Raw genomic sequence first — 18,256 nt, forward strand, 5'->3', positions numbered from 1 at the left:
CTGCGTAAAGTTTCGCGGCGAAGGGTCTTCGGCGGCGGCAAAAGACGAAAATCAAACGGAAAAAGAAAACGACGGGCCGCCGCCGTCGCGTCGGGTAACGCACACACAATCGGGCGGGCGGGCGGGCGCAGGCGGGCGGGCGCGCGCGCACTCGCACCGTCGGACCGGCGGGCGGGCGAGCCGATGGGCGGGCGGCGGCCGCGGCGGCGATGTGCGCGCCTGTGTGTGTACGCGTGTGCGTGTGTACGCGTGTTTGTGTCTTTGTGTGCGTGTGTACGTGTGTATGTGTGTGTATGTGAGTGTGTGTGTGTGTGTGGCGTGTGTGTGTGTGTGTGTGTGTGTGGCGCGCGCGGTGTGCCGGGTCCGCGGCGCGACCGTTGGTTCTGATCAGTCTGCGTTCGGCCGTCGTTCATACGCAGCTCTCCTGTCCACGTCGACGATCCCGCTCGATCGCTCCCCCGATCCGGGTCCGAGCCGCGGAAAAACTCCGTCTGCGTCCGCCGAGTCGAAAACCGTTCGCGAATTTTTTTGAAAAAAATTTTTTTTTTTACACTCTCGTCGTATACAATTTTATTATACATGTAGTTTTCGAAAAAAATTTCGTCTACCTCCGAACCTGCCCGCGCGGCCAAAAGCGATCGCGCGATCTCGCGAAGTCCGGCGGGTCACTATGATCGGTCCGTCGCCGTCGCCGACGCTGTCGCTCGACCGGCCGGCGAAACGGTGCACACCGATCGTCCGAACCAAACGGTAAACCGGCAACGACGATAATATTATAATATTATTATTGTAACACTGCCGCGGAAATCACCGTCGCGATCCGCACCTGACATTCGTATTATATCATATTATAATATTTCACTCGTACGATATATATAGTAATTTTTTTTTTTTTTTTTATTTACAATTCGTTCGCTCGATCCGTGTATTTATCGCGTGTTAAACGTTCGTCTAAGAATTTTTTCCGCGTCCGTTGTCCTATATAATATATAGAGATCGTCGGAAATATTAATAATCGCGTATCCGCGGTACACCCGGCAAGAACGCGCTAATAATATCGAGTATCATATTATTATACCACCGTGTACCGGCAATCTCATACCGCACACCGGAGGCGAACCGCAGTGATCGCCGACCGCGAAGAGCTCGCGCGCACGAGGAAAGGTCGGTAGGAGCCCACCGCCGCTGGCACGGACGGAGGGAAAACCGGCCAAAGGTCGACGGCAGGTCTATCCGTGCAGACATGGTGTGTGGCCGACGACGACGACGCCGCCGCTACGCACCTGAATCCTCACCTGCTGCATGAGTCGCGTTCAACCACTTACGTGAGTATAAGTACATTTTATCGTCATCGTATTATTATAAGTAACCTACCTAAGTACATATTACTATTATTATAATATAAAATGTACGCGTACTTATGTGTACAGTATGAATGCGAATTTCGTCCGTCCGTCGAGTCTCTTGACCGTTTTGGTTTTCCAGTTTTTCACGACTATATGATTTTCCCGCCATGCCAGTCACCCCGTATACCTGGTATACAAAACGCGTACCTATCGCACAGGCAATAATATTTATTTTTTTTCGGTTATTATTATTGTAACTATTATTATTATTATTATTATCATTATTGTCATTATTATTATTATTTTTATAACGATCGCCGTGCGTGTGGTCAGTCGATTTAATGCGCGCGATCGATCATCCGCGCGTTCGCATTATAATAACACATATTCCTATACACATAATATTATATTTTAACAGTTTTTATTTATATTTATTATTATTATTGTTGTTATTATTTGTATTCGTATATATTTTTTTTAATTTAAAAATCTTTGGATAAAAACGTGTGAAAACGACCCGGCATTACCTTATTCGGATGAATAAATAATTCGGCGACAGCTCAAAACGCGTGTACAAATCGCCCGCAGTAGGCGTTTTTTTATCTGATTTACATATAATAAATAAAATAAAAATGTGTAAATCTAAGTTAGAATCCCATTCACACACGCATTTTTTCACACTAGTTTGTTCACTGGAATATTTTTATCTAGTCACGATGATTAAATCTAACAATATATTAATCTCGTGCGTTATTCAACCGAGGCGCCGCCAGAAGTGTATTCAAATATTTCGTTATTTAAATTGTTTTTCAAGTGATATGTATACAATAATATACATAATATAAATAATTAAATTATCCGATCAACCAAGTAATAATGTATGGCTCATTGTTTGAATACAAACAAATGTTTAAACGTGTAGAGGCACCTACATAACTAATTTTTTTTCACGCAATTGAATGGGAATATAATATAGAAACGTAAAATAAAAAATATAATAACTACCTACCCATATTGTTATATTTTAAAAAACTCCTACAGTGTCGTACATTTTTCCAATATCGTTACGATAATTATCCGGGGATATATTATAAGGGATGTGTCTGAAGTAGGTAATAAAGTGATGAGATAAAAATTAATCGACGGCGTGACGTTAATCTTAAAGGAAATTACGATGTTTTATAATTTTTCAATTTTCGTTTGAAACGACGCGTCATGTAAACCTGCCGAGGTCGATTGTCGGTCAATTTATTGGTATTCGAAGAGGGTGGGTGTGTACGCGCGCTGACCGGTGATTAAAAACCGTCTAGGGGGCTGGTTTGTAATTAAAACACAAGTTAAAGATAATACAAAATTGTTATGCGTTAATTAAGGCGCCAACCGGCCAAGTGAACGAGAAAAAACACTTACCTATGATTAACGGTCGAGAAAATGTTGTTATTATAATTATTATTATTATTTTTTTTTATTATTATTCAGTAAAACGCCTAAAAACTAATTAATTTTATCAGCAGGTTGTGATGTTTTTTGAAATTTGAAAAGCGTGTATAAATTAATCGCGAGTAATCAATTTCCGCAAACGAAAATTAATTTAATTTCGACAGCAGATAAAACTGTTTTCATCGACCGTTGTACCGTTTAATTGTTCAACTTCGAGCAATGGCATACTAAAACCATGATAATGAATATAATATTTGCACGAAAGTATACATTTTAAATGTATAGACATAATATAACTTATACCGATATTCGTTTGAATTATTTCTTTCAAAATCCAATGATTCATAAAATTAAGTTTTTCCTGAAATAAAAAAACTGGGTATATTATTATGTTCATATTAGCCAAAATTCAGTTACCACTCTTTTTTCGTTGGATACAATTTTTTCTAACATAACTTTAATCAAAAAATAGGAAAATATTATGCCCAGAAAAGTTTATAGAGATTATTAAAAATATAAACTATTTTATTGTATCATACACGATACATTTTATTTTGTAAACGAGTAATTGTGTATACATAGTACAATATTGACGTAACGTAAAAACAATAAATTATCATAACATTATGGTTACCTATGCACTTATATATATATATTTTTTTTTTAAATAATCGAAAACTTACTAGTGTGAATACCTTAATAACGAGTTACAATTAATGATTTGGTACACGATAGACCTCTATGTATATATTATGTATATTATGTAAGTAAAGTTAGTAGTACGGATGTCCCTTATATTATAATATTATAGTATACCTAGTGGTGGAAAAATTTAAATATCTAATAATATGAAACTTTTAAAACTCTTGAATTACGAACTATTGTTTAATTCACTTTCACCGCAATTACCACACACGTACATATACATACGCGACGCACGCTCGTTTTTTTTCTGTTTATCAACACTCCCTATATACATTATTATTTATTATGTTTTGTGGGTCATAGTCAACAATTTTCCCACCTGAATGACAAAAATAATAACAATAATAGTAATAGCTATAATAATAATGACAGTAATAATAATAGTAAGTAAATAACCATCTTGAAAATACATTCTAGTTTTGTTGAACTCTGTAATTTAGCCTGTACGCGGTGCCCCAATCTCGCGCCCGTACGGATCAACTGACCAAAAGAGTTCAACTGACCGTATAGTTATATATAATAGTAGGATGAATATTGTATAGTAATCTCACCGTCGTCGAGATAGGGAATACGAGCACGCGCGTGCTCTAAGTGGCCACGTTTACGACAATATATTAATGAATTCCTTTTGAAAATCCATCACATCGCTATAGGCCGATAAGTATACATCGCATATATTATATTATATAGGTATTATAATATTATTATGAGAACATTCCAAACTTCTTCCCCTCTTGGTCTTTCAGGCGGTGTAACAAGCTAGATGAATGGAATGGGAGGGGGGAGGAGAACCTAGTGATTATTAAGTAAACTGTAGGCAATTAACCAGGGTTTGTCGTTTTATGTGTGTACGAGTGTGAGTGTGAGTGTGAGTGTGTGTTTACATACGGAATATCTAACAGGAGAACACACACATACACACACATATCCGTTATTAATAGAACGTACCTGGTATACTGCGTATAGGAGGTGCGTGTCTTTCGTTTTTCACTTAGGACGCAATCCAGTATTGAGTATATAATATAATATAATATATAATGTGGGGACCCGGAGATAAGGCCCCGGATGCTCCATTACCCGCTTCTTCTTGTTTACACGAGTCGCGTTGTGCTTATAATAATCATTATATTATTGTCTTGTCACATGTACCGTCGTAGCTGGAAACCTTGAACCGGGGAAAAAAGAAATGTAATATAATATGAAGGTGGTAACACGTGGAAATTAGGATTTCTAGTTTCTTCGTAACGCGTAAAAGTGTAAGACCATTAAATAGAGAGCCACAGATAAAAATGATCTAGAGCTAAACTATAACTAATTATACGTCGATAAGTTGTCGACTTTTCTATCTGTAGCTCTCAGACATCTACTGATATTGTACCCCATCGCTGCAGATAGAACTCGTAAAAATCAAAATCGGAATTTTTGAGAGTTCAATAAACAACGGACAAAATTCAAGTATTATTACGGTGAATATGGACAGTATTTTTAGACAAACAATTATTGATCATAAACATTATTATGCATGAATTAATATTTTATTTTTAGTTATGAGTAAGTATATTGTATAATTAGGTATATTTTTTATACGAAAAATGTACTTACATAAAACTAATATATAATTATTATTTATTATTAGTTATTACCTATACATTACGTTCATTATATAAGTGGGCTAAATAAACATGTATAATGTTTAGATTATAGAAGCTATTTTAGTTTACTTCAGATCATATTAATACTAAAATTAGGTAATTACACGTTTTATTATTGATTTAAAATGCTACATGTTATTTTCAAAAAACCCTAAGCAACTTAGTCAGATAATTTTCCCAGAAATCTCAGAATTTAGCTCGAAAATCGCAAAGTGCATGTTAATTTAATGCGTAAACAAATCATTTATTACTACTAATGGAAACAAACGGTTTTTTTTATTATTATTTAATAATAATAATATAATATGGGTGGGTACTTGATGAGTGAGAACTACGTATTAGTTGAACGCTGGTTGTTATTGGACATATTTTGTCATTTGGTCGTAAAATTAAATAAAAAAAAATACAGAAAATGTTCATTACGCAGTCATTGAGCAATATAATATATATATTGGAAGCCCAACATTATTATTATATTTGCCAACCTCTGTAGACTGTAATGTCGGTCGAATGGAATAATACGACGATGAATAGTTTAGTATTTTTATTTTTTATTAATCATCGAATAACCCATACGCTATATATAACAACCGTATTATTTTACCGTATCGATTTTTACGTTTTCTATCGAAATGAGCCAATCGTGATGAATTATGAAAATCGTAATCTCTGCGTACTTATTGTAATTTAATTTTCAATTACTGTCGGCTCCTCAGTAACACGATGTCAATCTAGAATGCTCGTCAAATCCATCAGATGATATCTTTTGGACGTTGATGTGATCAGTCACCGAAGAGGAGGGTAGATCAAAGGTGAGATCACACAATTGAACACTTGCCCTCGCGGGTCAACCTCACCGGTTACTGTTAACAATAATAGTCTCAGTCAACTTGTTTCATCGGAGACACTAATGCGATCAGGCTCGTTCTCATTGTCATGAAAGTGCCTCGCGGTCAATATGACAGTCATCAATTAACCGAAAACTATATTATACGGACAGACATCACTATATTCTCTCTTATTCTATCACACCTCTCTCCCTCTCCCTCTCTCTCGCTCTCTCTCTCTCTCTCTCTCTATCTTTCAATTTTCTTTTAAACATTCTAATATTATAATTGCAACCAGTTGATAGATACTCGGAAAGAGGCTGGTAGCCAGGATTTTCGGAGTTCAATCTTCGTGTCAATAATATTATCATACACGAAATAGACCCATATTACAACATATTCTATAGAAATCTGAATAATGTGGCATATTTATTTTTTACATAAATACGGCCGAAGGTTGGGGATGTTTAAACACCCAAAACACCCCCTAGACTACGCCCCGATAAAGTATTTTGTGGATTTGATCATAACTATTCTATGATTTAATTAATTCATAAATTTGATAGTTAAAAAAAAAATCATATAGATTCAAAATATGCTAAGTTATATTTTGTTTATACGAAATCGATTTTTGCACCATACTTCCAAAATAAAAATATTAACTATATCGGTATGATAATGTAACATTTTTAATTAATATTTTAGAAAAATAAATGAAAATTCTAAACATACCTATTTCATGAGTAGGTATTGTATGTGTTTTTTGTAAGCGTATATTATAGAATTTCTCCAATATTTATATAATATACGGATTAGTAAAATGGGGTTTCGTTTATTGAGTTCCGGTGAGAGTATTTGGTCATATTTTAAGTCGAATGACCACTTAATAGGTTTCTATATATTGAAATCCTTTTAACTTTTCTAGAAAACAATATAATATAACGTTCTGGTTACATTTTCATTTGGAAAAAAAATATATACTTAGTGCAGTGACTAATGACTATATAAGTATGTCATTTACCATTTGGTCCACTGCTGCTGCAAGTGTCTTGAGCAATTGTAATTATAAAACACCAACAGTTATAATATATCTTATTAGATACTCGTGGTGTGCCCGTCACGTCCATCGCCGAGACAATTACCGACTAATGTTTATCGATCGGCCGCGTGTTCGAAATCTCAAAGCCGTTCGAAAAATACAGACCACTCGGGTGTGATTAAACATAGGAAACAAGCACAAATTAACGAATAAGTATAAGATAAAAATAAGTAATATTGGCTAATATGGGAGCGATGAAGGTACATATTGAAACTAGTCCTCCTTGGATCGGTCACGAGGTGCTCTGAGTTTGAGAAGTGATAGTAGCGTATAATATTATAATGGGTTTTATTTTTATTTTTTTCCAATCAATAAAATTTATTTTAAAATGTATACAGCTATACGTAGTGCCTGCACATTACCAGTACACGGGTATGTCTCAATGACGTAGATAGTTTTAAACGAATTTCCCTTGGCTAGCAATCAAAAAATAAAAAAAAACAAGAATGACGTAGGTATCCGTTCGACAATTCCTTGCGCACGTCCGACGGAGGGATATTCTAAAACGTCACGGCTGACGAAGGCTGACTCGACAACGGCATTAATTATTGAAATTTATGTCAAGTGCCGGCTATTCGATAATCGGAATTTTTTTGTCCAAATCGTGGAAACGGCAATCAAACGTGTTTGTTATTATAGTATTACATCGAAACGACCAGACGCGAGCAATGCAGCGCACAATCTAAACCTACACGCCGCGGACGATAATAATGGTTTACAACTCATTTTTATGATCGTTTATTCATTTATTTGTTTTTTACTGCAGGTCACTGCGGGTCGGCGATATTTAACGTTGATTGTACACAGTCTGGGTCTAATAGATTCAGCGCAATACACAATATATTATTAATATATTACGTAACAATACTCGCTAGACGTATTTCATAATGTTTTTTTTTTTTTGTTGTTGTCTTATCAAAAGTCTATTGCCTGCAGCAGACTCCAGACGCGTGCGCCGGCCCGTCGGATATGTTTCTAATATTTTCCCGACCTGGGCTAACTATAACCGCCTTTAACCGCGCGTGTATAGGTTTATACCTCGTGTCCCGTACGCGGTCGATCCAAGACCGTAATCGCCGGGGCGGAAACCCAAAGGCCGCGGTGCGACCGACCCTTTTGATTTCGAGAAAAAGCACTCTTCGCTTCCTCTGTATGCCGTCCATAATATAGTATAAAAATTTCGCAGTTAAAGTATAATAGCGATCGTATTCGTAAAAAATTAACACGTTGAGCCTAATATGTAAACGTCCGTACGCGGCCATATGCAGACACTGCACGTGTGTGTAAAGTATATATTATATTCGTATTTCGTCCCGTTCGTTATCAGTCGTATAATATATTATAATAGTAGGCAGGCAATAAGCAATAAGCATGGTACATTCAAGTACTGTAATGTACTTTGTGATTTTACAAATACAAAACAAGAAATATAAACGCAAACGAGTTTGAAATATATTTATATATATATGCATACAACATATTATGTATTGTAACAATCAAGGTTGTGCCTTATAGTCGCGGGTTACAGAATATTCAACATAATTTATACACACACACACGAAGATAAGAAACTCAAAAGAATGTATAGATATTATTAAATTGCGTTTCCTTGGTGTACTTTGACGTCACGGTTTATGGTAGTGGTATTTAGGAATTAGCGACTAAAAATATCGATTAATGAGTCGATTGGACGCGTGCGTTCGAAAACGATCGTCGTCGCGCGTGCTTACAACTTACTCCCTATAATAGGTATAACTTCCGACTTTTTCAATCACGTTCTCGACTCGTAACGATATATGACGATGCAACGACGCATATAATATTCCATCGATTGGGTGTATGATCGTTTGAGGGTGTCGTCCAGATTAAAAGCTGTGTAATCGGCCGCGGAGATCGCACGAGAAGACGAAATCCAAAACGTCACGCAAAAGTCGACATCAACTCGATCGTTATGATTTTTTTGATTTACTTTCGAGGATAATCGATTGTCTGTAGAGATCGAGCGGGAAATTTTGAGTATCATTAGAGCTTTTAAAAATACGGTTTTGGACGTGTTAAAAAATAGTGAAACTTCAACTTCTCGATTGTAAACTTGGGTCGTATCCGACGTCTTTATAATGACGTTCGTCCCAAACGTTATAACTCAAATTCTTTATGTCTCCCGTTTTTCGAATTGTTACTTTTTTACTCTATATTATAACGCGGTGGCGCAGAAAAAATTTTGTTTAATACTTGTCTTATATACTCGTGGACGCCTACACCTCGATTGCTACCTATAGTTATTGTTTTCACCTACCTATAATAATCCATTTTATAATGACATAGGAATATTATTTTTTTTTTCAAAATAAGTATACTTTCGAAAACAAAAATAAAATCATTTTTTTTTTTTTGCTTTGTTCGTATAGTATATTGTGACCCCATCGAATTGTGTCTTATCCCTTTTAGATAATATGTATCGTACAAAAAATTTGTAACTACCTCTATGACTCAACATGCGTACCTTAGGTATTCTATTTAATAACATTCTTTTAAAACAAGATTGGGTACCTGTAATGTAGTTGCACTTTCAGCGCCAGACATTTTCGAAATACAAAAAAAAATTGATTTCTATTGAGGTATGGATGAGGCTCGCTGTATTATGTATAATCATGGCGCACTGAACGCGTTGGATCGTTTGCAGATATTATAATATAGTTGCACTTTCAGCGCCAGACATTTTCAAATTCGAAATACAAAAAAAATGATTTCTACAATATCGTGCATCGGCGAGTGAGAGCGTGAGTGGAACGAGAGTACTGGATCGTTTGCAGATATTATAATAATTTTTTTCCGCACCTTTATAATATTTTAAGAATCCGCGACGACGCAACATCATAATATATTTTATACGCGACGCGAATATATTATTATCATAAGCGAACGACGAGCGGTCTTGGATTCGCTGACCACGGCTTGTTCGTCGGGACACGGACGTCGTCCGCACATTATAATCTGTGCACGGTCGCGGATCGGCCGGTGTGCAGTGCGAGCATAATATAATGTACGCCGTGTACGTGTGTACCGCGGCGCGACGAGACGGAGCCCGGCGCGCAGCATCACGTACGACCCGGCACGTAGAAGTCGTTAAAAAAAAAAAAAAATCCACACCGCTTTGTTTCCGAACCGATTAACTGATTTTTATTATTATTATTATTATTATTTTACTTCAACAACCCGCCGTCGTCGGTTGCGAAACGCGCCGAATCGAGGGGTGTGCGTGTGGGTTTGAACCGCGGCGCGACGTCCCACATAATATAATATTATTGTACACATTATAATGTACGAATGTCATATTACTCTGCTGCAGCAGCCACACCACACATCACACTATATAGTACCTTTAATGTGTGTTTGTGTGTGTGTGTGTGTTTTGTTCATAGTATCGTCGTTATTATTGTACTATTATATTGTTACACACTAGCCGCGGCTATTATTTTACGAGTAGCCTAAAATCGAACGTAAACGTAAATCTCGTAAACGTCGTCGCCAATCGTAATAATAATAATATTAAAATAATAAATGGCTTTTACTTTTGGACTGCGTTATATAATACTCATCTATACATAGGCCTAACCAATAACGGTCGACGGTGGTCCGACCGGATTTAAGTATTATATTCTGTACCTACCTACCTACCAATATAATATTCTTCGAGTCGCGTTAAGTACTATTATATTATACTACGCGTGAACCTACTAAAAAGACATCGTATAAAATATGGACTCTATAACCGTTCGACAAACACGGTTAAACGTTCCGCCAGTCAAACAAACGGTAATTTCCTTTTCCTAGTTAGGCGGCTAAGTATATTACGAGCCATAAATCAGGGTCCAAGTCGAGGATTTGTCACGCTTGTTTTTCCTCACGTCCTAAACGATAATGACGTTTTCCGGAAACTGTCGACCACTATAGACTTATTAAGTGTTTGAAAAACGTCCGTGCCTTTTACGTCTACAGGTATTGAATCACTACAATGTTGCATTATTATTCACTAAACGGAGATAAACGCGATCTCTGTTGTTTACGAAAACGCAATGACTTTTGACCGCCACTGCACGATTGCCTATGTTATTAATAATTAATATTTATTTTCCTTTTTCCGGTCTGTTGCATTAAAACGTTAATCTGTTGATCGAACAGTGCTCGTCAATAATATAATTATATAGGTATGCCCGCACTGACCGCGCTTCAACATAATAGCTAAAAACATTGAAAAACATTTTATTTTCAACGTGCGCTGCACATTTGACAAAAGTGCGATTTGAAGAGATTTACTCGGTGGAAATATACTTGCCGCAGAACAATATTTCACTGTAGGTCGTATTATGATAATACACGTTAACAGAAATTATAATATATTATCATAATATTATTATTTCGTTAAAATGCGCATAATTCGTTGGTACTGAAATATTATTAAAGTAATGTAAACGGCCGACGACGGACAGATGAGGTCAACCGCGTGCACCTATATAGTTATAATACATAACTACACACGCCGCACACCATTTCAAAACGTAGACATCGGTTATTATAATATTATAATGTTTATATATACTTTGGTTTCTATTATCGGCGCGTGTGTACCTCCATAATATGTATTATTTTTCAATCTAAACACCGCGCGTTTAGAAACACGGTTTTCGCTCGCACCACGACGACGTGTTAATGAGAATAGGTAGTTTTCGCTTTGAACATAATATATTATTATAATATTTACTCGCCGCCGCGGTGTAAACAAGCTGCAGGCGGTTCGCGAGCATATACAGTTTTTAACACCACCGTACGATAGTTTGCACAACAACAATAATAATAATAATAATCTGACAATTACTGATCTCTCTCTCTCTCACTCTGTCTCTCTCTCTTTCTCTCTGTCTCTATGTCTCTCTTTCTCTCTCGGGCTGGGCTGAAGAGTGCAGCAGCAGCAGCTGTAGGTACCGGTGTGCTGCAGTATACCATGCACGGTGAGAAGACCGTAATATATTGTATACAATTCATTCGTACCTACCTATGTATTATTATTATATATAGGTAGGTAGGTAGGTACTGCACTGCTCGCAGCAGCAGCGGCGGCGGCGGCAGAACAATAATTACCGGTGCATTATACCGTCCGCGCGTTTGAGTGCGTTTTTAAGTGTTCATAAAAAAAAAACCAACAACTTTACGGAGGTGTCGAGGTGGACAATAAAACGCCTATATAAATATATACCTATATATAATATGTACACGGTCGGCGTATATTATGATTGCGTGGAATATGCGAACCAGCTCGCGCGCGTGTGTGCAGTGCGTGTGCAGTGACCCTTGGCAACGGATCCTGCGGCTGCTGTATAATATAATAATATATTATATTGTATACCTATATACACTATCATGAGCTGTCCATATTTTACAGGTCTAGACGACAATATAATAATATATATAATCATTACTATATTATAGTATGATATTGAAATACCAGATTATTGTCGGTTATCGTTATTGTAATGTATACTACACCTAGCTGGTATAATGTGGTACGTTGCTGATTGCGCGTATCACACTAATAATATGACACTACGTCTGTATAGTAAAGGCGAAATAGGTTTCTGCAGCAATAATTTCGTGCGGAACCAATGATATTGTATTGCCGTGAACAGAAACCATCGGCGGAGGACTTACGTCCGGACGTCGATGGCAAAGCCTACCTACAATATTTATTATATTATATACGATAGCCCGTTGCGGGTAAAACGCGACGCCCCATTGTTTTTTTTCTTTTTACTTCGCGAGATACATAAAAAAAAAATTTAAATATAAATAAATACTGCAAATTACAATATATATCGTACATCATAATATTATACACGCGTATACTTACCGATTGTCGTTAATGGTCATGACCGGATGTCCGGGTTGTTTATTCGGAACATTTATTCGCGCACCAGCCAACCCCCAAAAATTTCTAAAAATGTATTTTTCGGTCAACAATATGCCTAATATATGGAAATCGGAAACCATTAGAGCGGGTCGTAAATAAACAAAATATCTCTATAAATATCCCATAAAATTCCATAATGTGGCATGCTGCTTCTATGAAATATTATCATATTATTTCTATATTTTTCTATTCTATACGAATATTATGTTGTTCATAGGTCGTCGAAACCTTCTCGTCACCGACATCGACTACGTTTCCAAATGTCCGTCGTCATACTTAAAAAAAGTCTCACAACTCGTTTAGAAAAGAAATTTCGGTGGCCAGATAGGTGTACAAAAAAAAAAACGGTTACGCGGAGTACGCGACGGGCAATACGATATTCGAATTAGAACGACCCTTCGCGGCTCCGCCGAGCACGCGAGTTACCCTCCGCCTCCCTAAAAAAAAACCACGTCCGTCGTCCGAGCGTTATTATAATATAATATATGTATACATTTCAACCCTTCGCAGGCATAATATACAATACATCAGCACGCGGTGGTGTGATTTACGCATTCGTTAAAATACAATATATATATATATTATAATACGTATGCTGTATAGTGTATATGTATGTATTATATATGATATAATATCATAATGTGTGTGCGCGCGTCTGTTTTCGACGCGCGTTGAAAAGTAATAATATTAATAATATAATAATGCACAATTCCACCTTTCGGTCTCCCGTCCCGTCCCGTCCGAACGGCGCACACCCCAAAACGAAGGTGCACCGCGAATCCCGCTGCAGTAGGTATATTATTATATGTATATACGGTTTTTGCCCTCCTCTTTATTGTCGTGCCGGCCGATTTGCAATTTAAATTGGCCGTCGCGGGCAACCCTTTCGCCATCCGGTGAAAAACGATCCTTCGTGTTTTGAAAAAAAAAAAAAAAAAAAACACAAATTCAATAATGCATCACAAAAGACACGACAGAAACACAGAAATCTATATACCTAGGTACTATTATATGTATATATACCTGCCCACCCGCTTCAGTTGTACGGGTCGCGCACTCGCGCGTGTGTCGCAATACGCTTCTGTCCTTTAGATTTGCGTTTCTATACAATCCATTTTCGAAAACCGTTTCATGCTATTATTATTATTATTATTATTATTATTATCATTATCTAACCATTAATCCCGCCGATACGACAATATAAATCGCCTGCACTGTCCACACTCACGGGTGGCGGTGTTATTATTATTTTTATTGTTTATCCGACGGCAATCCGACGGCGGGGTTAAAGGAGGGGGGGCAGGGCCCATAGAAATATAAACAAAACGAAAACGGGTAATCTCGGCGCAATAATCTCGATTCATTATTATTATAATAACGCACGTAAACCGGTGGCGGCGACTGGTTTCGTACAATCGCGGTCGGTCCACTTGCAAAATCGCCGCGGTGAATCGAATGTCGACGATCCACACGATGCGATCGGACGGGATTGCGTCCGACCGACATATGTTATGACGCAGTGTGCGGAATCTTCGACAGTATAATTTTTCACAAAAAAATTGGAAATAACATCAATAGTCGCAACATATAGTTAAGTAACACATTCTACGATTACGCGCTACTCATATTATTATTAATTAATATATTATAAAAGCGCGTCCGACTGCGTATCGTGCATTGTGCAACCCCGTGGAATGCATATAATAATGTAATACGTGTTTAGGTACGTCCATAATATCTGTACTTATGAAAAGAGGAAGAGACTATAGATTGCAATCTTAACGTATATCTGTGGTGCCGATGATCAGTATCTAATATGTTCACCCACGTCAACGATTATTATACAACCGCGACGACCGTCGTCCGTTATGATTCCACTGTACGACATACGGCGTATATTACCATAATAATTGTTGTTGTCCATCATTGATTATACATAATGCATTATACTATGTGTATTACGACGTATCTATATACTATATCTATATACTATACTATATTATACTATATCCATCTACGATTTACCCAGTAAACGGCAATTTCTATAAGCATTTTGGCGATAATTACAGCTTAATAAAAAATGTACTCGTCTACAATACGACATACCTACAACCTGTAGGTATGCCACGCGGATATAATATCCTACACCGAAGTTCGAAGTATATTCGTCGTCTCCTTGTAGTGTGTTGATCGATCTGAAAATCTAACACGAGATGTATTACCACCAACAAATATTATACTATCGTTATTCTGTTTGGTGAGCATACAATAACACAGTTGTACTATCTCCGACTAAAATTAATTGGCCGAATACCTGTTATTAGCTGATTAAGCGTAATCGAAGTTTAACCGTAGACGGTACAACTGGCCCTTACAAATTACTCGCACTATGGCCAAAAGAATTCACGAGATCACAATGTCGTATACGTATACAGGTAAAATCGTCCATGATCAATAAATATTTCAGAAATGTCTCGATAAGTGTTCGAACAGGGACTTTTGAATTTATCGGTACCGGTACCGGTTCTCCATAAATAAATAACTGTTCTGGTTCGGTTCTGGTTTTTTGATAAAAAAAAATCAGTTCTGGTACTTTAATATATATAAAAGGTTAAATAAAGGTTTCGGTTCCAGTTCTGGTTCTGGTTCTAAATATTTCAAAGGTTCCGGTTCTTTTAGGTTCGGGTTCGGTTCTGGTTTTTTGATAAAAAAAAATCAGTTCTGGTACTTTAATTTATATAAAAGGTTAAATAAAGGTTTCGGTTCCAGTTCTGGTTCTGGTTTTAAATATTTCAAAGGTTCGGGTTCAGTCCCTGTGCTCGACTGCACCCTGTAGGACTTCGAACCAAAAAATAATCAGCAGACTGCAAATCTTCTACACCTGGGAATCTCTATATACATGGGCGTAGTATGTATGGGGGCTATGAGGGTACAGCCCCCACAGAAACTTTTGTAGCTCCCTCGTGGTGTTTACTTTCATTTTTTACATTTTATCCGAAATTATAGTTTTAAATGTTTTTATAATTTTCTAGTTCTATATAGCCTACACAGATAATTATACCAAACTACGCCCATGACTAAATACAGTCGATATTATATCATACGAATAACTCCGTCTCGATCCGACACCTGTGCATGTTATTGCCGATATCGCGACCAAAATAACGTTGCGTCGTCTGTCTGTAATTTGTTAATAGGTATTATATTAAATTATCGTTTGCGATAAAACAAACGGTTTACCGACTACACGCTCCTCGGTCGTCCGTCGAATTTGTTCTGCAACGATGTCGCGTTGTACGCACTGTAAACAGTTAAAAAATATTATTATAGTATATTTCGCGAGTTTGGATTTTAATTGGCGAAATTATATTACAGATTTTTAATAAAGTTGTCGTGGTCGCGTTTAGATTTTTATTGCCGAAATTATATTACAGCTTTTATAAAGTTGTCGTGGTATGCTCGTGCGAGACTTTTCCTTGGAAACGATATAATATTATTATAACAAAGCGTGCGATGTGCTTTTCATCCCCTCGGCTGATATACCCAATGGACTTTCAAAATGTTACAGCGATAACAATAATAGTGTTACGTCGCGCGATGACAGTGGTCGAACAATATTTTCCACCTCATATATTATAGGTGATGTTATGTACCTGGTATATGCGGTAATATAATTATGTCGGGATGATCAAATCGGTCTTGGCGTAGATCATAATGTATTGTATTATTTACACAAAGGGACTCAGTGGCGTGTATCATAAAAAAATTGGTGTCGCTCAAATGTTTTTAGGTGACCTAAACCCCTTATAATATAATTATATAAAATATAATAATAATAATAATAATATAATAATATAATTATTATCATGACGACCCATAAAATGTCCTATTATTCTTCTACCCACCCACTCATATTTAAGGTGTTGCCGGAGCACTGTGTACACTCGTCGTCCCCGATCTTTAAGGTTACACGTTATTAAAATATATATTATAATGATATTGTGCACATTATGTTATACCTAATAAATGATATCATAATATGATGCGCACACACATGGGTGGGCGGTTCAGCGGTTGGCCGTTATCGTTTTTATGATATTATTTTCACGCGTTTCGACGGCTAATCAATATGTTTTTACCGCAATAATGTTATATTTTAGAAGTCAAAGTATTGCGTAGTCATACACAAAAACACGCGCACATTATACTATTATTATTGACACTCACCGCCTCGGTCCGACCGACGTTCGGATAAAATAGCGTTTTATATTATTATTATATTATATTCACGCGCCGTTCTCGGTCGTAACTCACGAGCATATTATAATCGTCGTCGAGATTTACTTGAGATGTCAAACGTTTTGTTAACAGTCGGTATAATTATTGATTATTATATTGTTATTACCTATATTATAGTCACTATTTATTATTTTATTAAACATTTTTCGCTCGGGGCGCGCCGAATGATGAGACTATACACGCGCGCGCATTACTGTCATAATTTATAACCATCGTATATTTTTTTATATTTCATTTACATGTATCGCCGTGCTATCAAAACACTGCTCACTTTTAAACGGCTTTTTGTTTTTTAAAACATTAAAATCCGATGATGGATAAAATGTTTTAACGACACGGCGTTCGCTTTCTTCTTCATATTACTATTATTGTTCGATTTAAATCTGATTTTTATCACATCGCCTGTTCATTATATTATAATAAGAAAACTCAAACAACGCTTTTATCTCTATATATTTATACCATTTGATTACATATTTTTAATACCACGTTAACGTGTTACACGCCTAAATTGCATTAATATTTAATACGGATTCGTTATACCTACTACGTATATAATCGTTATAAGCTCCATAGATTAATATATATATAATACATCTCTCGACGTAATCATTTTTCATTTAATAAAAAAAAAAAAACCTTTTATCCAAGTCACAATCTCGGTCGTCTACGCGCGGTTAATAGAATATACATTCGACATTTTCGACAGCCGGTATTATAATACTGCGACCTGTCTTATTATTATTACGATTTTCCAACAATCGCCCAATTAGTCGATAAATATATGCATAATATTATTATCTATTATATTATGGTAATAATAATAACAACAATAATAATAATATTATTATCATGTCGCATTTAACGACCGCCGCAGACGTCGATGACGGATCTACGACGCACGTGTTTGCGCAACCATGCAT

At 36.6% G+C, this 18,256-nt stretch overlaps 1 protein-coding gene across 1 annotated transcript in view; it reads left to right on the forward strand.

Moving 5' to 3' along the window:
- The first annotated feature begins 405 nt into the window (after window positions 1–405).
- The window catches only part of LOC132934497 (merozoite surface protein 2-like), a 55,834-nt gene continuing 37,983 nt past the window's right edge, over window positions 406–18,256 (forward strand). The window contains exon 1 of the mRNA XM_061000804.1: window positions 406–1,325. Within this exon, the coding sequence (XP_060856787.1) occupies window positions 1,303–1,325 (23 nt within the window). The 5' untranslated portion in view covers window positions 406–1,302. The remainder of the gene's footprint in view (window positions 1,326–18,256) is intronic.

This window comes from Metopolophium dirhodum, chromosome 1, assembly GCF_019925205.1.
Source record: "Metopolophium dirhodum isolate CAU chromosome 1, ASM1992520v1, whole genome shotgun sequence".
Classification (NCBI taxonomy): domain Eukaryota; kingdom Metazoa; phylum Arthropoda; class Insecta; order Hemiptera; family Aphididae; genus Metopolophium; species Metopolophium dirhodum.